This window comes from Hypanus sabinus, chromosome 19 (assembly GCF_030144855.1).
Source record: "Hypanus sabinus isolate sHypSab1 chromosome 19, sHypSab1.hap1, whole genome shotgun sequence".
NCBI lineage: Eukaryota > Metazoa > Chordata > Chondrichthyes > Myliobatiformes > Dasyatidae > Hypanus > Hypanus sabinus.
Genome location: NC_082724.1, coordinates 75,637,378 through 75,654,917, shown reverse-complemented (window position 1 = coordinate 75,654,917; position 17,540 = coordinate 75,637,378). Strand labels below are relative to the sequence as shown.

Here is a 17,540-nt window from a genome sequence, read left to right as displayed (position 1 = left end):
TAGGAAACTTCAAGACAAAGGGGTATTTAAGCAAGATGTTTCTATTCAAGAGGGAAATATTAAGTAACTGAAGTCAGCAGTGTATATAAGTTTGACATAATTGGGTGCATCTTTGGAAAGGAGATTGATAGGTATAATGAGTTTGGAGAGAAGGAGGAGATGATTAGATAAAAAAAGAGAATAGTTTTGAAAAACATGATATTGGTTTTGTAAGAATTTATAAGGAAGAAGCAAATTCAAATGCAGAAGAAATGAAATATCTCTCAAAAAATAAATATTCGTGTCGTATAGCTGGAGAAAGTGAAAGCTTTTATCTACATAGTAGCAGAATCTAAATATTTCCAGCAAAATTTTGTCTTCATCTGATTTTCAGCATTCGTAGTCTTTTTAATCTTCAACTGAGCAAATGGGTTTCTATCAAGCCCATATCTTAGTGACATTCACACTTACAGAGACTCCACTGCAATGCTACTCATGGCAAGATTCAGTAGCAGATTTGACAACTATTATTTTATCCTCTATTGCCTCTGAGGTTAGAGTTTAAGATCTGTAACGATACTTTTATTCCTGCTGTGTTGAAGCTCATAACATAAAAGGATAAAGCTTGCAGAATGGTTCATGGCCTCCTCAGGACGAGACTACTCTCAGGTTGGAGGAGCAACACCTCATATTCCTTCTGGGTAGTGCATGAACATCAATCTCTGTAACTTTTGGTAATTTCTCCTCCCTCCAACTTCTCTTTTACTTTTCCTCATTCCAGCTCATGCACTGTGGTAAAAGGAATAACAGCACAGACTATTTTCCATATATATATAAGATTAATATGTAAATAAATAAATAGATAGAAAGATAGATAAATAAATAAATAAGATTTTTAAAAATCGGAGGTGCAAAGAAACTTGAAAGTCCTTGTGCAGGATTCCCTAAAGGTTAACATGCAGGTTGAGTCAGTGGTGAAGAAAGCAATGTTAACTTTCATTTCAAAAGGACTAGAATATAAAAAGAAGGATGTAACGTTGAGACTTTATAAAGCACTGGTGAGTCCTCACTTAGAGTATTAAGAGCAGTTTTGGGCCCCTTATTGAAGAAAGGATGTGCTGACATTGGGGAGTTCAGAGAAGTTCATGAGAATGATTCTGGGAATTAAAATGCTATCATACGTGGGGCGTCTGATGGCCCTGAGCCTGTACTTACTGGGATTTAGAAGAATGAATGGTGGGGGGGGAAGAATCTCATTGAAACTTATTGAATATTGAAAGGCCTTGATAGAATGGATGTGGAAAGGATGCTTCCTATAGCAGGTGTGGGATCAGTCTAGGACCAGAGAACACAAGCCTCAGAACAATGAGGAACATCTCCATTTAAAATGGAGATGAAGAGGAATTTTTTTCAGCCAGAGAGTGGTGAATCTGTGGGATTTGTTACCTCAGGCAGATGTGGAGGCCAGGCCATTGGGTGTACTTAAGATAGAGGTTGATAGGTTTTTGATTACTCAGAGTGTGAAAGGTTACAGGTAAAAGATAGGAAAATGGGGTGAAGGAGGAAAATGGATCAACCATGATGAAATGGCAGAGCAGACCTGATGAGCCAAATGGCATAGTACTACTGCTCTCTCTTATGACTCTCCTCTTACCCCTTCTCTTTTCCTACCCTACCCTCTGGTTGCCCTCTTCCTCCCCTTTCTGCTATGATCCACTGTCCTCTCCAATCAGATTCATTTTTCTTCACCCCTTTACCTCTTCCACCCATCATCTCCCAGCTTCTTACCTCATCCCTCCTCCTCCACCCACTTTCCCCTTCATCTGGTTTCACCCGTCACCTCTCAGCTCGTACACCTTCACCTCCCCATACCTTCTTATTCTTGCTTCTATTCCAGGCCTGTTGAAGGGTCTCCACCCGAAACATCCGCAGTTTATTCCCCTCTGTAGATGCTGCCTTACCTGTGAGGTCCTGCAGAATTTTGTATGTGTTGCAGAACAAATGAAGTTACAGCAAAGCACAGAACTCTGTCAGCAAACATAACTTTCCACAAAAGCAACCTTTACAGACTGATATAGACCTGGCAGATGGCTTTTATTTAATCAAAATCTTGTAAATTAAAAAAAATCTGAAACCAGAACACTGGCTAAATATTTATGTAAATATGTCTAAATTGACGATCGAAGATTCCAAAGTGAAAGCTGTCAGTAAAATACTGATTAACAGCGTCCCCAAAAAATACAAGAAATATTTACAGCTGAAAACATATCAAAAAATTATTAATACTTACAGCCCACAGTGAGAGACGAAGAAGAGAGATAAAGAGTGGTGTTCGATCCCAACCAGAAATACAGTGCACTAACAAACCACTGTTTTCTGTCAGAAGAAAGAAGAAGGTTAGACAAGGACATCAGAGAGAACACAGGCGAGAAATAGTCATAATTGGCATATGAGGTTAGATGCCCAGATTGCAGTTCACTATAAAGAGTTGTCCTTTAAGCGTAATTGTTTTAAGCTACCCGAAGGTTATTAAATTGGCAGAATGGTGGTAAAACAGGAATCAAAATCTAGACTTACCATCCCGGTTTATTATATGAATGAGTAGCTTCAGGTAATTCTGTGTCTGTTGAACAAGATCCCAAGACTATAGAGAGAAGATACCATAAAGAGTGTTAACCCCTCTTGATTGGAAAAGCACATGTCAAGGTCTAAGCTTTGATGCCTGGTCTTGAGAGAGATTTCAGTCTGTTTAAAAATCATAAAAACTTAGAAAACCTACAGCACAATACAGGCCTTCCGGCCCAAAAGTTTGTGCCGAACATGTCCCTACTCTAGAAATTACTAGGCTTGTAGCGCCTCTTTTCCTAGCGTATCCGAACCGACTCACAATTAGATAGCCTACGGGGGTTTGCGAGCACAGAGCTTTGGAGCCTCTTCGCCATGGGGGGCCGGTTGACAGAGGCTTAAAAGTGAGGCTGAAGTTTTCGAATAAAGTTTTTCCTTCGACTGCAGTTACCGACTCCGTGTCGTAATTTTAGCGCTGCTTGTAGCACACCGCTACAATTGGTGACCCCGACGGTCCAAACGATTTTTGGACCAGAAATGACCGACGCCGCCTCTGTTCATGCGGTTTCGTTGAAACTGCCGGGTTTCTGGACACAGCGCCCGGACCTATGGTTCCAGCAAGCCGAAGCCCAATTCCACGTTCACCGGATCACCTCGGAAGACACCCGCTACTACTACGTGGTGGGCTCCCTCGACCAGGTCACAGCTGCCCAGGTCGCGGAGTTCGTACAGTCGCCCCCGGCAGACGGCAAGTACACGGAATTCAAAGCCCTGCTCCTCAGGACTTTCGGACTCTCACGGCGCGAGCGGGCTGCCCGTTTACTGCACCTGGATGGCTTGGGCGACAGACCTCCATCGGCTTTAATGAATGAGATGTTGTCTCTGGCCGAGGGACACACAGGCCTCATGTTTGAGCAGGCATTCCTGGAGCAGCTGCCCGAGGACATACGCCTGCTGCTGTCCGACGCGGATTTCAGTGACCCCCGGAAGGTGGCAGCCCGGGCGGACTTGCTGTGGAACGCCAAAAAGGTGAGCGGGGCGTCCATCGCACAGATCTCCCAGCCACGCTCCCGGCAGCAAACCAGTCCAGGCCCGGCCGCAGAGCCCACTAACCCCCGGCCCAATGACCACTGGTGCTTCTACCACCAGCGGTGGGGCGCAGAAGCCCGCCGTTGCCGCCCGCCCTGCAAGTTCCCGGGAAACGCCAGGGCCAGCCGCCGCTGATGGCTACGGCGGCTGGCCATCGGGATAGCCTCCTGTATGTGTGGGATAGAAGGTCGGGACGCCGGTTTTTGGTCGATACTGGGGCTGAGATCAGCGTTTTACCTCCGACGAGTTACGACACCCGCAGCAGGGCACCGGGTCCCCCCCTGAGGGCCGTGAATGGCAGCACAGTAAGGACCTATGGCACCCGTCAGGTGCAGCTACTGTTCGGCCCCAGCCAGTTCACGTGGGACTTCACACTGGCCGCCGTAGCCCAACCGCTTCTGGGTGCGGATTTTTTGCGAGCTCACAGCCTGCTGGTTGACCTGCCCAGGAAGAGACTGGTACACGCCGAGACCTTTCAGACGTTCTCCCTGGGCACGGCCCAGTTGCCAGCCCCTCACCTCGGCTCCATCACGCTGTCCGACAACGATTTCACCAGGGTCCTGGCGGAGTTCCCATCGGTTCTGGCACCGCAGTTCACAGCAGCCATGCCCAGGCACGGCGTACAGCACCACATCCCGACACAGGGACCACCCCTCCATGCCCGTGCTCGGCGGCTTCCCCCGGACAAGCTCCGACTGGCGAAGGAGGAGTTCCAGAGAATGGAGGAATTGGGGATCATCCGGCGGTCCGACAGCCCCTGGGCTTCCCCCCTGCACATGGTGCCCAAAGCGACGGGGGGCTGGAGACCGTGCGGCGACTACCGCAGGCTGAACGAGGCTACCACACCGGACCGCTACCCTGTGCCGCACATTCAGGACTTTGCGGCAAACCTGCACGGCGCCCGGATCTTCTCCAAGGTCGACCTTGTCCGAGGGTACCATCAAATCCCGATGCATCCTGACGACGTCCCCAAAACGGCTCTCATCACCCCGTTTGGCCTCTTCGAGTTCCTCCGCATGCCGTTCGGCCTGAAGAATGCCGCACAGACGTTCCAGCGGTTAATGGACGCGGTGGGACGGGACCTGGACTTCGCGTTCATCTATTTGGATGACATCCTCATAGCCAGCGGCAGTCGTCAGGAGCATCTGTCCCACCTCCGTCAACTCTGCGCCCGACTGAGTGAGTACGGTCTTACAATCAACCCTGCCAAATGCCAGTTCGGACTTGATACCATTGACTTCCTGGGCCACAGGATTACTAAAGACGGGGCAACCCCTCTGCCCGCTAAGGTAGATGCGGTCCGCCACTTCCCCCGACCCACCACGATCAAAGGCCTTCAGGAATTCGTAGGTATGGTCAATTTCTACCGCCGCTTCCTCCCTTCAGCTGCCCGGATCATGCGCCCCCTGTTCGCCCTGATGTCGGGTCCGAGCAAGAACATTACCTGGGACGAGGAGTCCGCCGCCGCTTTCGTTCAAACGAAGGAAGCTTTGGCTGACGCCGCACTGCTAGTACATCCCAGAATGGACACCCCTACCGCCCTCACAGTGGACGCATCAAACACGGCAGTCGGTGGGGTGCTGGAGCAGCTCATCGCAGGTCGCTGGCAACCCCTGGCGTTTTTCAGCAAACACCTGCGGCCACCCGAGCTCAAGTACAGTGCTTTTGACCGGGAACTGTTGGCGCTCTACCTGGCAATCCGGCATTTCAGGTACTTCCTAGAAGGTCGGCCCTTCACCGCGTTCACGGACCACAAACCGCTTACCTTTGCGTTTACGAAAGCATCCGACCCCTGGTCATCCCGCCAGCAACGCCACCTGTCCTACATCTCTGAATACACAACGGATGTCCGGCACGTCTCGGGTAAGGACAATGTCGTGGCGGATGCGCTCTCTCTCCCTACCGTTCATGCCCTTTCCCAAGGGGTAGACTTTGAGGCACTGGCAGAGGCACAGCAGGTAGATGAGGAGATTCCGAGTTACAGGACTGCAGTCTCTGGTTTGCAGCTCCAGGACTTCCCCGTGGGCCCAGGTGAGAGGACCCTACTCTGTGACGTCGCCACCGGCCAGCCCCGTCCGGTCGTCCCCGCAGCCTGGCGGCGACGTGTTTTCGACTCCATTCATAACTTGGCGCATCCCTCCATCCGGACAACTGTCCGGCTGGTTTCCAGCAAGTTCGTTTGGCACGGTCTCCGCAAACAGGTCAGTGAATGGGCCAGAACGTGCATGCACTGCCAGACGGCCAAGGTTCAGCGGCACACCAAAGCCCCACCGCAGCAGTTCCATCCCGTCCACCGGCGTTTCGACCACATTCATGTGGATATCGTGGGCCCCCTGCCAGTGTCGCGTGGAGCACGTTACCTCCTGACTATCGTGGACCGGTTCACAAGATGGCCAGAGGCGGTCCCGCTCACTGACACCACCTCCGAATCTTGCGCCCGAGCCCTGCTCGCCACCTGGATATCCCGCTTTGGTGTACCAGCCCACATTACCTCCGACAGAGGCGCCCAGTTCACCTCCAGCCTGTGGTCAGCTATGGCCAGCCTTTTGGGGACTCAGCTGCACCACACCACTGCCTACCACCCACAGTCGAACGGGCTAGTGGAGCGTTTCCACCGTCACCTGAAGTCGGCCCTCATGGCCCGCCTGCGAGGAGCCAACTGGGCGGACGAGCTTCCCTGGGTCCTTCTCGGCATCCGCACAGCGCCCAAGGACGACCTGCACGCCTCGTCGGCCGAGTTGGTATACGGCGCGCCCCTGGCCGTCCCCGGGGAGTTCCTACCAGCCCCGAGGGGGCAAGAGGAAGAACCCGCTGCAGTCCTGGGCAGACTTCGCGAGAAGCTCGGTAACCTGGCCCACATACCCACTTCACAGCATGGGCGGCACCCGACCTGCGTACCCAAAGACCTACGGAACTGTAAGTTTGTGTTTGTACGAAGGGGCGGGCATCGGCCACCGCTGCAGCGGCCATACGAGGGGCCGTTTACGGTGCTCCGGAACAACGGGTCCACGTTCGTGCTGGACGTTGGGGGGAAGGAGGAGGTTTTCACGGTGGACCGCCTCAAGCCGGCCCATGTGGACCTGGCGCAACCGGCCGAGTTTCCGGCGCCTCGGCGCAGAGGCCGACCTCCCAAGCAGGTTCTGGCCCAGGCTGTGGACATTGGGGGGTGTATCGCCGGTTCTGGGGGGGGGTTATGTAGCGCCTCTTTTCCTAGCGTATCCGAACCGACTCACAATTAGATAGCCTACGGGGGTTTGCGAGCACAGAGCTTTGGAGCCTCTTCGCCATGGGGGGCCGGTTGACAGAGGCTTAAAAGTGAGGCTGAAGTTTTCGAATAAAGTTTTTCCTTCGACTGCAGTTACCGACTCCGTGTCGTAATTTTAGCGCTGCTTGTAGCACACCGCTACAGGCTTACCTATAGCCCTCTGTTTTTCTAAGCTCCATGTACCTATGCAAAAGTCTCATAAAAGACCCTATCGTATCCTCCTCCACCACTGTTGCCAGCAGCCCATTCCACGCACTCACCACTCTCTGTATAAAAAACTTACCCCTGACATCTCCTCTGGACCTACTCCCCAACACCTTAAACCTGTGTCCTCTTGTGGCAACCATTTTAGCCCTGGGAAAAAGCCTCTGACTATCCACACGATCAATTATCTCATTATCTGATACACCTCTATCACGTCACCTCTCATCCTCTGTCGCTCCAAGGAGAAAAGGTCGAGTTCACTCAAACTATCCTCATAAGACATGCTCCCCAATCCAGGCAACATCCTTGGAAATCTCCTCTGTACCCTTTCTATGGCTTCCAAATCCTTCCTGTAGTGAGGCGACCAAAACTGAGCACAGTACTCCAAGTGGGGTCTGACCAGGGTCCTATAAAGCTGCAATATTACCTCTCGGCTCCTAAATTCAATGTCACGATTGATGAAGGCCAATACACCGTACACCTTCATAACCAGAGTCAACCTGCGCAGCAGCTTTGAGTGTAATATGGGCTCAGACCCCAAGGTCTCTCTGATCCTCCACACTGCCAAGAGTCTTACAATTAATACTATATTCTGCCATCATATTTGACCTACCAAATTGAACCACTTCACACTTATCTGGGTTGAACTCCATCTGCCACTTCTCAGCCCAGTTTTGCATCTTGCTGTAACCTCTGACAGCCCTCCACACTATCCACAACACCTCCAAACTCTGTGTCATCAGCAAACTTACTAACCCATCCCTACAATTCCTCATCCAGGTCACTTATAAAAATCACGAAGAGTAAGGGTCCCAGAACAGATCCCAGAGGCACTCCACTGTCACCGACCACCATGCAGAATATGACCCATCTACAGCCACTCTTTGCATTCTTCGGCAAGCCAGTTCAGGATACACAAAGCAATGTTCCCTTGGATCTCTTGCCTCCTTACTTTCTCAATAGGCCTTGCATGGGGTACCTTATCAAATGCCTTGCTGAAATCCATATACACTACATCTACTGCTCTTTCTTCATCAATATGTTTAGTCACATCCTCAAAAAATTCAATCAGGCTCGTAAAGCACTGCTTGCCCTTGACAAAGCCGTGTTGACTATTCCTAATCATATTATACCTCTCCAAATGTTCATTAATCCTGCCTCTCAGGATCTTCTCCATCAACTTACCAACTACTGAGGTAAGACTGAGGTCTATAATTTCGTGGTCTATCTCTACTCCCTTTCTTGAATAAAGGAACAACATTTGCAACTCTCCAATCCTCTGGAACCTCTCCCGTCCCCATTGATGATGCAAAGATCATCACCAGAGGCTCAGCAATCTCCTCCCTCGCCTCCCACAGTAGTCTGGGGTATATCTCATCCGGTCCCGGTGACTTATCCAACTTGATGCATTCCAAAAGCTCCAGCACATCTTCTTTCTTAACATCTACATGCTCAAGCTTTTCAATCTGCTGCAAGTTGTCACTATTATCAGCAAGAGACTTTTCCATAGTGAATACTGAAGTAAAGTATTCATTAAGTACCTCTGCTATTTCCTCCGGTTCCATACACACTTCCCCACTGTCACATCTGAAAGGTCCTATTCTTTCACGTCTTATCCTCTTGCTCTTCACATACTTGTAGAATGCCTTGGGGTTTTCCTTAATCCTGCCGGCCAAGGCCTTCTCATGGACCCTTCCGGATCTCCTAATTTCCTTCCTGTTAGCCTTATAATCTTCTAGATCTCTAACATTACCTAGCTCTCCGAACCTTTTGTAAGCCTTTCTTTTTTTCTTGAACAGATTTATTACAGCCTTTGCACACCACATTTCCTGCACCCTACCATAATTTCCCTGTCTAACTGGAACATACCTACGTAGAACTTCCCTGAACATTTGATGCATTTCTTCCGTACTTTTCTTTGAGAACATCTGTTTCCAATTTAAGTTTCCAATTTCCTGCCTGATAGCCTCATAATTCCCCTTAATCTAATTAAACGCTTTTCTAACTTGTCTGTTCCTATCTCTCACCAATGCTATTGTAAAGGAAATAGAATTATGATCACAATCTCCAAAGTGCTCTCCCACTGAGAGATCTGGCACCTGACCAGGTTCATTTCCCAATACCTGATCAAGTACAGCCTCTCCTCTTGTAGGCTTACCTACATATTGTGTCAAGAAACCTTCCTGAACACACCTAACAAACTCCACCCCATCTAAACCCCTCACTGTAGGGAGATGCCAATCTATATTTGGGAAATTAAAATCTCCCATCACGACAACTCTATTATTATTACACCTTTCCAGGATCTGTTTCCCTATCTGCTCCTCGATATCCCTGTTACTATTGGGCGGCCCATAAAAAACACCCAGTAAAGTTATTGACCCTTTCCTGTTCCTAATTTCCACCCACAGAGACTCTGTAGACAATCCCTCCATGACGTCCACCTTTTCTGCAGCCATGACACTATCTCTGATCAACAGTGCCACACCCCCACCTCTTTTGCCTCCCTCCCTGTCCTTTTTGAAACATCTGAAACTCAGCACTTGAAGTAACCATTCCTGTCCCTGAGCCATCCAAGTCTCTGTAATGGCCACCGCATCATATCCCCAAGTACTGATCCACACCCTAAGCTTACAACACTTTGTTCACTACACTCCTTGCTTTAAAATTGATACATCTCAAACCTTCGGTCTGAGCGCATCCCTTCTCTATCACCTGCCTATCCTCCCTCATACGCTGTCTCCTATCTTTCTCTATTTGAGAGCCAGATGCCTCTTCCCTGTCTCTTCAGTTTGGCACCCAAGAACATTTCTACCACATACAAACCTTTGATTTCTGTTCATAAAAGCAGTCCTCGCATGACCTTTATCCTCCTCCACCTCACAATCTGCTCTGACACTCTGGTTTCCCTCTCCCTGCAAATCTAATTTAAATCACCACCCCTCCCTGGGGCAGCACTAGCTAACCTACCCACAAGGATGTTAGTCCCCTTCCAGTTCAGGTGCAAACCGTCCCGTCGGAACAGGTCCCACCTTCCCTGGAACAAAGCCCAATTGTTCAGAAATATGAAGCCCTCCATCCTGCACCATCTCCTTAGCCACATATTTAGCAGCATTATCTTCCTACTTCTAGCCTCACTAGCACGTAGCACAGGGAGCAATCCTGAGATTGCAACCCTGGAGGTCCTGTCCTTCAACTCTGCACTTAACTCCCTAACCTCTCTTTGCAGGACCTCCTCCTTCTTCCTATCCACGTCATTGGTCCCTACATGGACCATGACATCTGGCTGCTCACCCTCCCTCCTGAGAATACCAAGAACTCTATTCGAGATATCATGGACTCTGGCACCAGGGAGGCAACAGACCATCCGGAATTCTCAATTTCTCCCACAGAACCTCTTATCTGTCCCCCTAACTATCGAATCCCCAATCACTACTGCTCTCCTCTTTTCCCTCCTTCCTTTCTGAGCTGAGGGTCCAGTCTCGGTGCCAGAGACACAACCACTACAACTTGTCCCTGGTAGATTGTCTCCACCAACAGTATACCAAAACGGTACTTATTGTTGATGGGAACGGCCACAGGGGTGCTCTGCTCTTCCTGTCTATTCCCTTTCCCTCCCCTGACAGTCACCCAGCTACCTGCGTCCTAACTTTTAGGGGTGACTATCTCCCTGAAACTCCTGTCTGTTTCTGCCTGTGCCTCCCGAATGATCCGAAGTTCATCCAGCTCCAGTTCTCAAACTTGGTTTGTCAGGAACTGCAGCTGGGTGCACCTTTTACAGGTGTAGTCATCAGGGACAATTGTGCTGTCCCTGACTTCCCACATACTGCAAACAGAGCACTCAACTGCCCTAACTGCTGCCTCCATTACCTATTTCATTCCATTGATAACAGGTTGCTTAAACGTAGAGTTTAAACAATGAAATCACAAAACCTGCTACCTGCTGCCTGCTGATATGACAAAAAGTTATAGTTGCTTTTTACTGCCACTAGAGGAAGCTTCAATCCAAATATTGTGTTTATAATCCATGGTACACTGCAAATACCACTAGACCCTTTAACCAGTAAAATGCCCACTCACACAGTCACAAAACTCACCCACTCACAGTACCATGCAAAAATCTAAGGCATGAACATGTAGCAAGACTTTTGCACAGTACTGTAGTAATTTTATGTATTACACTGAACGTACTGCTGCCACAAAAAAATTACAAATTTCATGACATCTGTGAATAAATGATAAACCTAATTCTGATATGTGTCTCTATTGTGGACTGAGAATTGGAAGGGGGCAGGGAGAGGAGAATCATGGTTGGGAAAAGAGGAAGGGAAAGGGGAGAGCCTGAGGTCCTTCACCACCAAGTTCAGAAATAGTTATTACACAAAAACCAGCAGGCTCCTGAACCGTGAGGATAATTTCAGTCATCACTACTCTACAACCTATAGACACAATTTCAAGGTTACTCTGCAATTAATCTTCTCAGTATTAGTTTATTTTTATTTGCAGTTAGCCTTCTTTGGCACATTGGCTGTTTGTCAGTCCTTGTCTGTTTACTGTTTTTTGTAAATTCTATTGAATTTCCTTTTCCCTTTAAATGCCTGCAAGAAAATAAATCTCAATGTAGTACATGATAATATATGAATACTTTGATAATAAACTTACTTTGAGCTTGGTTACTTGTTTTCTTTCCATAGATACTGCCTGACCTCAGTATTTTCAGAACTTCCTGCTTTAATTTTAGGTTTGCAATATCTAGAATTATTTTGACTTTAATATCTGGAATAGGCAGATTATTGTTTTATGAAGAAGGGCTGAACTGTACATCAATGAAGTTTGAAAGAGTAGTGACTTGAAATGCAAGGCCCTGCAAGATCTTGAGGGTGTAGATGTGGAGACAATGTGCACACTTGAGGCAGAATCTAAAATTAGGGGGCTACTTATTAAAATTAAGGATAACTTAATTTTATACATTGATGGGTGCCTTTTCTTCTTTCAAAATGGAAATAAAGCTTTGGAACACTTTCTCAAAAGAGCAGTCTTTTAGCATCTTTGAAGCATAAGAATCAATACTTAATAAGCAAGAGTGTGAAACAATAGAGCAAGTAAACAGGAATACAAAATGAGATTAGAATGGGATTAATCATGATCCTATTAAATGCCACAGAAGGCACAAGCTGCTAATGGGGCCACTCCTGGTTCAAATACAAATGTCATAAACTATTCCAATCTATCTATAGAAAACATGGGGAGTCAGCTGGAGACGCTCATGGAGTGAGTACTGTTTTGGATTCGCTCCATAACCTTTACTTTTTTTTAAACCTTTGATCACCCTTATTCAGCTTATTTTTACCTATACCGAAAGTTTCTTTGTTAATTTTTTTTGAATTTACTGCCAAGAGTTTGTTGTGAACTTTTGAAGATATGCAAACAGAAATGTCTCTCAGGTCTAAGGGACGGGACCCCGGACACAATCAGAACGGTAACGGAAAGAAGCAGGCTCCGCCACAACAAACTCAATTAACCTTTGAAGTGTTTATGGAGGTTTTGGATAAAAAATATGCTGAACTACAACAATTTTTTAAAGAAGATATAAAGGCTTTTCAAGAGTACATGGTTAAGACGGATTTAGTAATTAAGCAGCAACAAGCTCTTATTGTGTCTTTGCAAGAAGATGCTCGGAAGTGAGATTTGACTATTGAAAAACTGCAACAGGATTTAATTTCGACCATTAAGCTAATGGAAGCCCTTAAAGCTAAGAGTGACGATTTTGAGAATCGGTCCAGAAGACAGAACTTACGTATACTTGGTCTTCCAGATGGCATTGAAAAAGATGACCCTTCGAAATATTTTGCTCAACTTTTAAAAGAAGCGTTTCCGACGATTTTCCCGAATAACCCCCCTTTATTGGATCGGGCACATAGAATTCGGCGTCGATCACCGAGTGTTACAGAAAAACCTTCGGTGGTAATTGTCCGGTTCCATTATGTACATGACAAAGAACAACTTATACGAGCAGCTCGTCGGGCAGGAATGATTAAATTCAAAGAGTTCTGCTTCCGCCTGGTCGAAGACTTTAGCCCTGACCTTTTAAAAAGAAGGCTTCTTTTTAAACCGTTGATGGCTGAATGTTATGAGAAAAATCTGAAACCTGCAGTCCTATACCCTGCGAAGCTTCGAATATCTCCGTTGAATGCTCCACGACAGGTTTTCCTTTCAACTTCAGAAGCAAGAAAATATCTGGAGGAGAACTTCCCTACTGCTACAGACACCGGTCTCTAATAAATGAACGATTCTGATCGTGTATGATGGTTCTCGATCTCTTAAACCAGAATTAAAATCTGGTTATTGGTGTAGGTTCATCCTATACTTTATACTTGTTAAAGTGTGTTTTCCATATTAATTGTTCTGCCTTATACACTTTAACCATTATACTACATACTTGTCCATTAACTTTGTTCCTTCGAAGGTATATTTTTAATTCTTTGAAGGTGAATTTTTCTTTGATTAAGATGGTGGTTTTTTGAAAAAGATTTTTGGTTTTCCTTAAGATGGCGTTATTTTTTTTCTTTCTTTCGTCTTTTTCCTACAATGCATCGCTTATCATAGCTTAAATATTTTTTGTTTTGTCTGGGCTAGAGCCCGATTTATAATTTATTTTTACTGATTATATTTTTTTTTACAACTAACTATACTTAGAAATATGGTTTTTATTATAGCGATTTTAATTTTTAAAGTTGGGGTGATTCTTTTATATATATCCTTTATATATGGAGTGTTCTTCAGCTGACATGGGGGTAGGATTAGTCTTACTTTTTCCCCTTTTAAGTCATATTTTGGCTTTTTCTCTTTCTCTCTGTTTTCTAATTCTTTTTTTACACCAGTTTGTGTTAGTTTTTTTATTTGGACTGTTTTTGAACTTCAAATATGTCTGTGTTGTCGTCACTTCCGGGTCTTCTCATTACTTTTGTTCCTTTTCTGGATGCATGAGTTTATAAGTTGGTTAACCCTTTCTATACCAAAGGGTTGATTTTAGAATTATGGCTCAGACCATTAATTTTGTGTCTTGGAATACTAATGGTTTAAATCATCCAATAAAACGAAAGATTTTCAAAGTATTCCAAAAACTTAATGCTCATATCATTTTTGTACAAGAAACTCATGTGAGGAAGGAGGACAAATTTTGTTTTTTTAGATTTTGGCGGGGTCAACAGTATCACGCAAATTCGAATGCTAAAGTAAAAGGAGTTTCAATTTTTATTGACTCCTCTATTCCATTTGTTCAACATGATATTTTTTTGGATCCGAATGGTAGATTTTTGTTAATTATGGGTTTACTTTGTAATAAAAAGGTTGCTTTGGTTAATGTTTATGCTCCCAATGTGGATTGTCCTGACTTTTTTAAGTCCTTATTTACCTCTTTACCCAATCTAAACGAATATAAGTTAATAATGGGTGGTGACTTTAATTGTTGTTTAAATCCTCTGATGGATAAATCTTTATCTATTCAGACTTTACCTAATAAGTCGGCCACTTGTAATAACTCTTTTTTGACTGGCAATGGAGTTTTTGATATTTGGAGATTCCGGCATCCTAAAGACAAGGAGTTTTCTTTTTTCTCACATGTTTATCACTCTTATTCGAGAATTGATTTTTTTTTGTAGACTCTTGTTTTATTCCATTGGTAATCGGTTGTAACTATGATATTATAGCTATCTCTGATCATGCTCCATTATTACTTTCTATGAAATTTACGGATACAGCTTCTAATACCAGACAATGGCGATTTGACTCTACCTTGTTGCAAGACTCTGACTTTATAAAATTTATGGAGGAGCAGATCGACTTCTTCTTTTCAACTAATTCTACAGATGATATCTCCCGCGGAACACTTTGGGACACTTTTAAAGCGTATATACGTGGACAGATTATTTCTTATTCTGTTGGTTTGAGGAAACGTACTAAGATGGAAACTCTTTTATTGGTTGATAAAATTAAAGAGATTGATAAGAAATATTCGATTGCTCCTAGTAAGGAGCTTTACAAACAAAGGATTGAACTTCAAATGGAACATAGTTTATTACTTACATCCTCGATTGAAAATCAATTAATGAAAACTAAATCTGATTTTTATATACATAGTGATAAATCTGGTAAACTGTTAGCTAGTCAATTGAAGAATGCTTTGGTTAAACGTCAAATCACTAAGATTGGTCAGCAGAATGGGAATCTGACAGTTAATCATGATGAGATAAATAAGGCATTTCAAGACTTCTATACCTCCCTGTATCAATCTGAATTTCCTCAAGATCATAATACCATGTCTGATTTTCTTGGGAAATTAAATTTTCCAAGATTATCATCTGATGATCTTTTGATATTGGATACTCCTATTACGGATGTAGAAATTAAAGGGGCTATTTCCTCAATGAATTCTGGGAAAGCACCGGGTCCAGATGGTTATACAGTTGAATTTTTTAAATTTTTTTCCGCTACTCTTTCCCCTTGGTTAGGTAAGGTTTTTGAGGAAGCCATTAGATTGGGGAATTTGCCACAATCTTTTTATAGAGCTTCCATTTCTCTAATATTGAAGAAAGATAAAGACCCTACTAACTGCGCTTCCTATAGACCTATATCTTTATTGAATGTAGACTCCAAGATTTTTTCCAAGTTACTGGCATCTAGATTGGAGAAGGTATTACCCAAAATTATTTCAGATGATCAAACCGGTTTTATTAAAAATCGTTATTCTTTTTTTTAACATTAGGAGATTGTTGAATATTGTTTATACTCCCTCACATGACACTTCAGAATGCGTGATTTCATTAGATGCGGAGAAAGCATTTGATAGAGTTGAATGGTCTTACTTATTTAATGTGTTGTAGAAATTTAATTTTAGTCCGATATTTATATCATGGATTAAATTGATTTATCATACTCCAGTAGCCTCAGTGTTTACCAATAATCAAAGATCTCCCTTTTTTCGTCTATTTCGGGGCACTAGACAAGGATGTCCTCTTAGTCCATTACTATTTAACATTGCCTTAGAACCTTTGCAAATTGCCATCAGACAATCACAGGATATTTTGGGTATTAATCGTGGGACAGATATTCATAAGTTATCTTTGTATGCAGATGATTTATTACTATTCATTTCTAACCCGGAGAAATCCATCCCAGCAGTTTTATCATGGCTCAATTTAGTGAGTTTTCTGGGTATAAGTTAAATCTTAATAAAAGTGAATCGTTTCCTTTGAATAAACGGGTCCCAATTTATGGAAATTTACCTTTTAAATTAGTTAATGATTCTTTTACAGGGATCAAAATCACAAAACACCATAAAGATTTATTTAGATTTAATTTTTTACCCTTAATTGATCAGATTAAAGGTTTGTTTACTAAGTGGTCACCTTTATTTTATCCCTAATAGGTAGGATTAATGCTATTAAGATGGTTATTTTACCTAAGTTTTTATATATTTTTCAAGCGATACCAATTTTTATCCCGAAATCTTTTTTTTGCTAATGTTGACTTTAAAATTTCTTCATATATATGGCAGAATAAAAATCCCAGGTTAGGTAAAATATATTTACAGAAGACAAAAAAGGAAGGCGGGTTAGCATTACCTAATTTCAGATTTTACTATTGGGCAGTTAATATTAGATATTTGTTATGTTGGTTGAAAGATGGGGGTGGATCTTTCAGCCCTTGTTGGGTGACTTTAGAAACTAAATCTGTATCAGCTTATGCTCTGGGTTCTATTTTAGGGACTTCTCTCCCTTTTGCTCTTTCTAAATTGCCGAAACAAATTGACAACCCGATAGTTAAACATACTTTGCGTATATGGTTTCAATTTCGGAGATTTTTTGGGTTGACTCAATTCGTTTTAAATAGCCCTATTGTATCCAATTGTTTTTTCCACCCTTCCATTATAGATCAAGCTTATTCGGCTTGGAAAACTAGGGGATTACTAAGATTTTCTGATTTATTTTTAGACAATTGTTTCATGTCTTTTGAGCAATTATCCAACAAATATAACTTGCCTAGATTTCATTTTTTTAGATATTTACAGATTAGACATTTTTTAAGTTCTGTATTCCCTACGTTTCCAAATTTTGTGCCTTCAGATATCTTGGAGAGTTTATTTGAATTAGACCCTTTTCAAAAAGGGCTTATTTCAAAACTTTATAATATAATTATGAAGATATGTTCAGAGCCTCTTTATAAGACTAAAAAGGATTGGGAAAGAGAGCTTAGTCTTATTATTTCTAGTGAGAATTGGGATAGAATTCTTCAATTAGTTAATACATCATCGTTATGTGCCAAACATTCATTAATACAATTTAAGGTCGTACATAAGGCCCATATGTCCAAGGATAAATTAGCTCATTTTTACTCTCATATTAGTCCTATTTGTGATAGATGTCAATCTGAAATTGCA

At 43.9% G+C, this 17,540-nt stretch overlaps 1 protein-coding gene across 2 annotated transcripts in view; it reads right to left on the bottom strand.

The window, feature by feature from the left end:
- mtmr14 (myotubularin related protein 14) overlaps positions 1-17,540 on the bottom strand; it is a 132,576-nt gene that overhangs the window by 45,043 nt on the left and 69,993 nt on the right. For both annotated transcript variants that reach the window (XM_059944786.1, XM_059944787.1), the window contains exons 10-11: positions 2,557-2,623; positions 2,270-2,355 (exon numbers count right to left, since the gene is read on the bottom strand). In XM_059944786.1, coding sequence (XP_059800769.1) covers positions 2,270-2,355; positions 2,557-2,623 — 153 coding nt within the window. The remainder of the gene's footprint in view (positions 1-2,269; positions 2,356-2,556; positions 2,624-17,540) is intronic.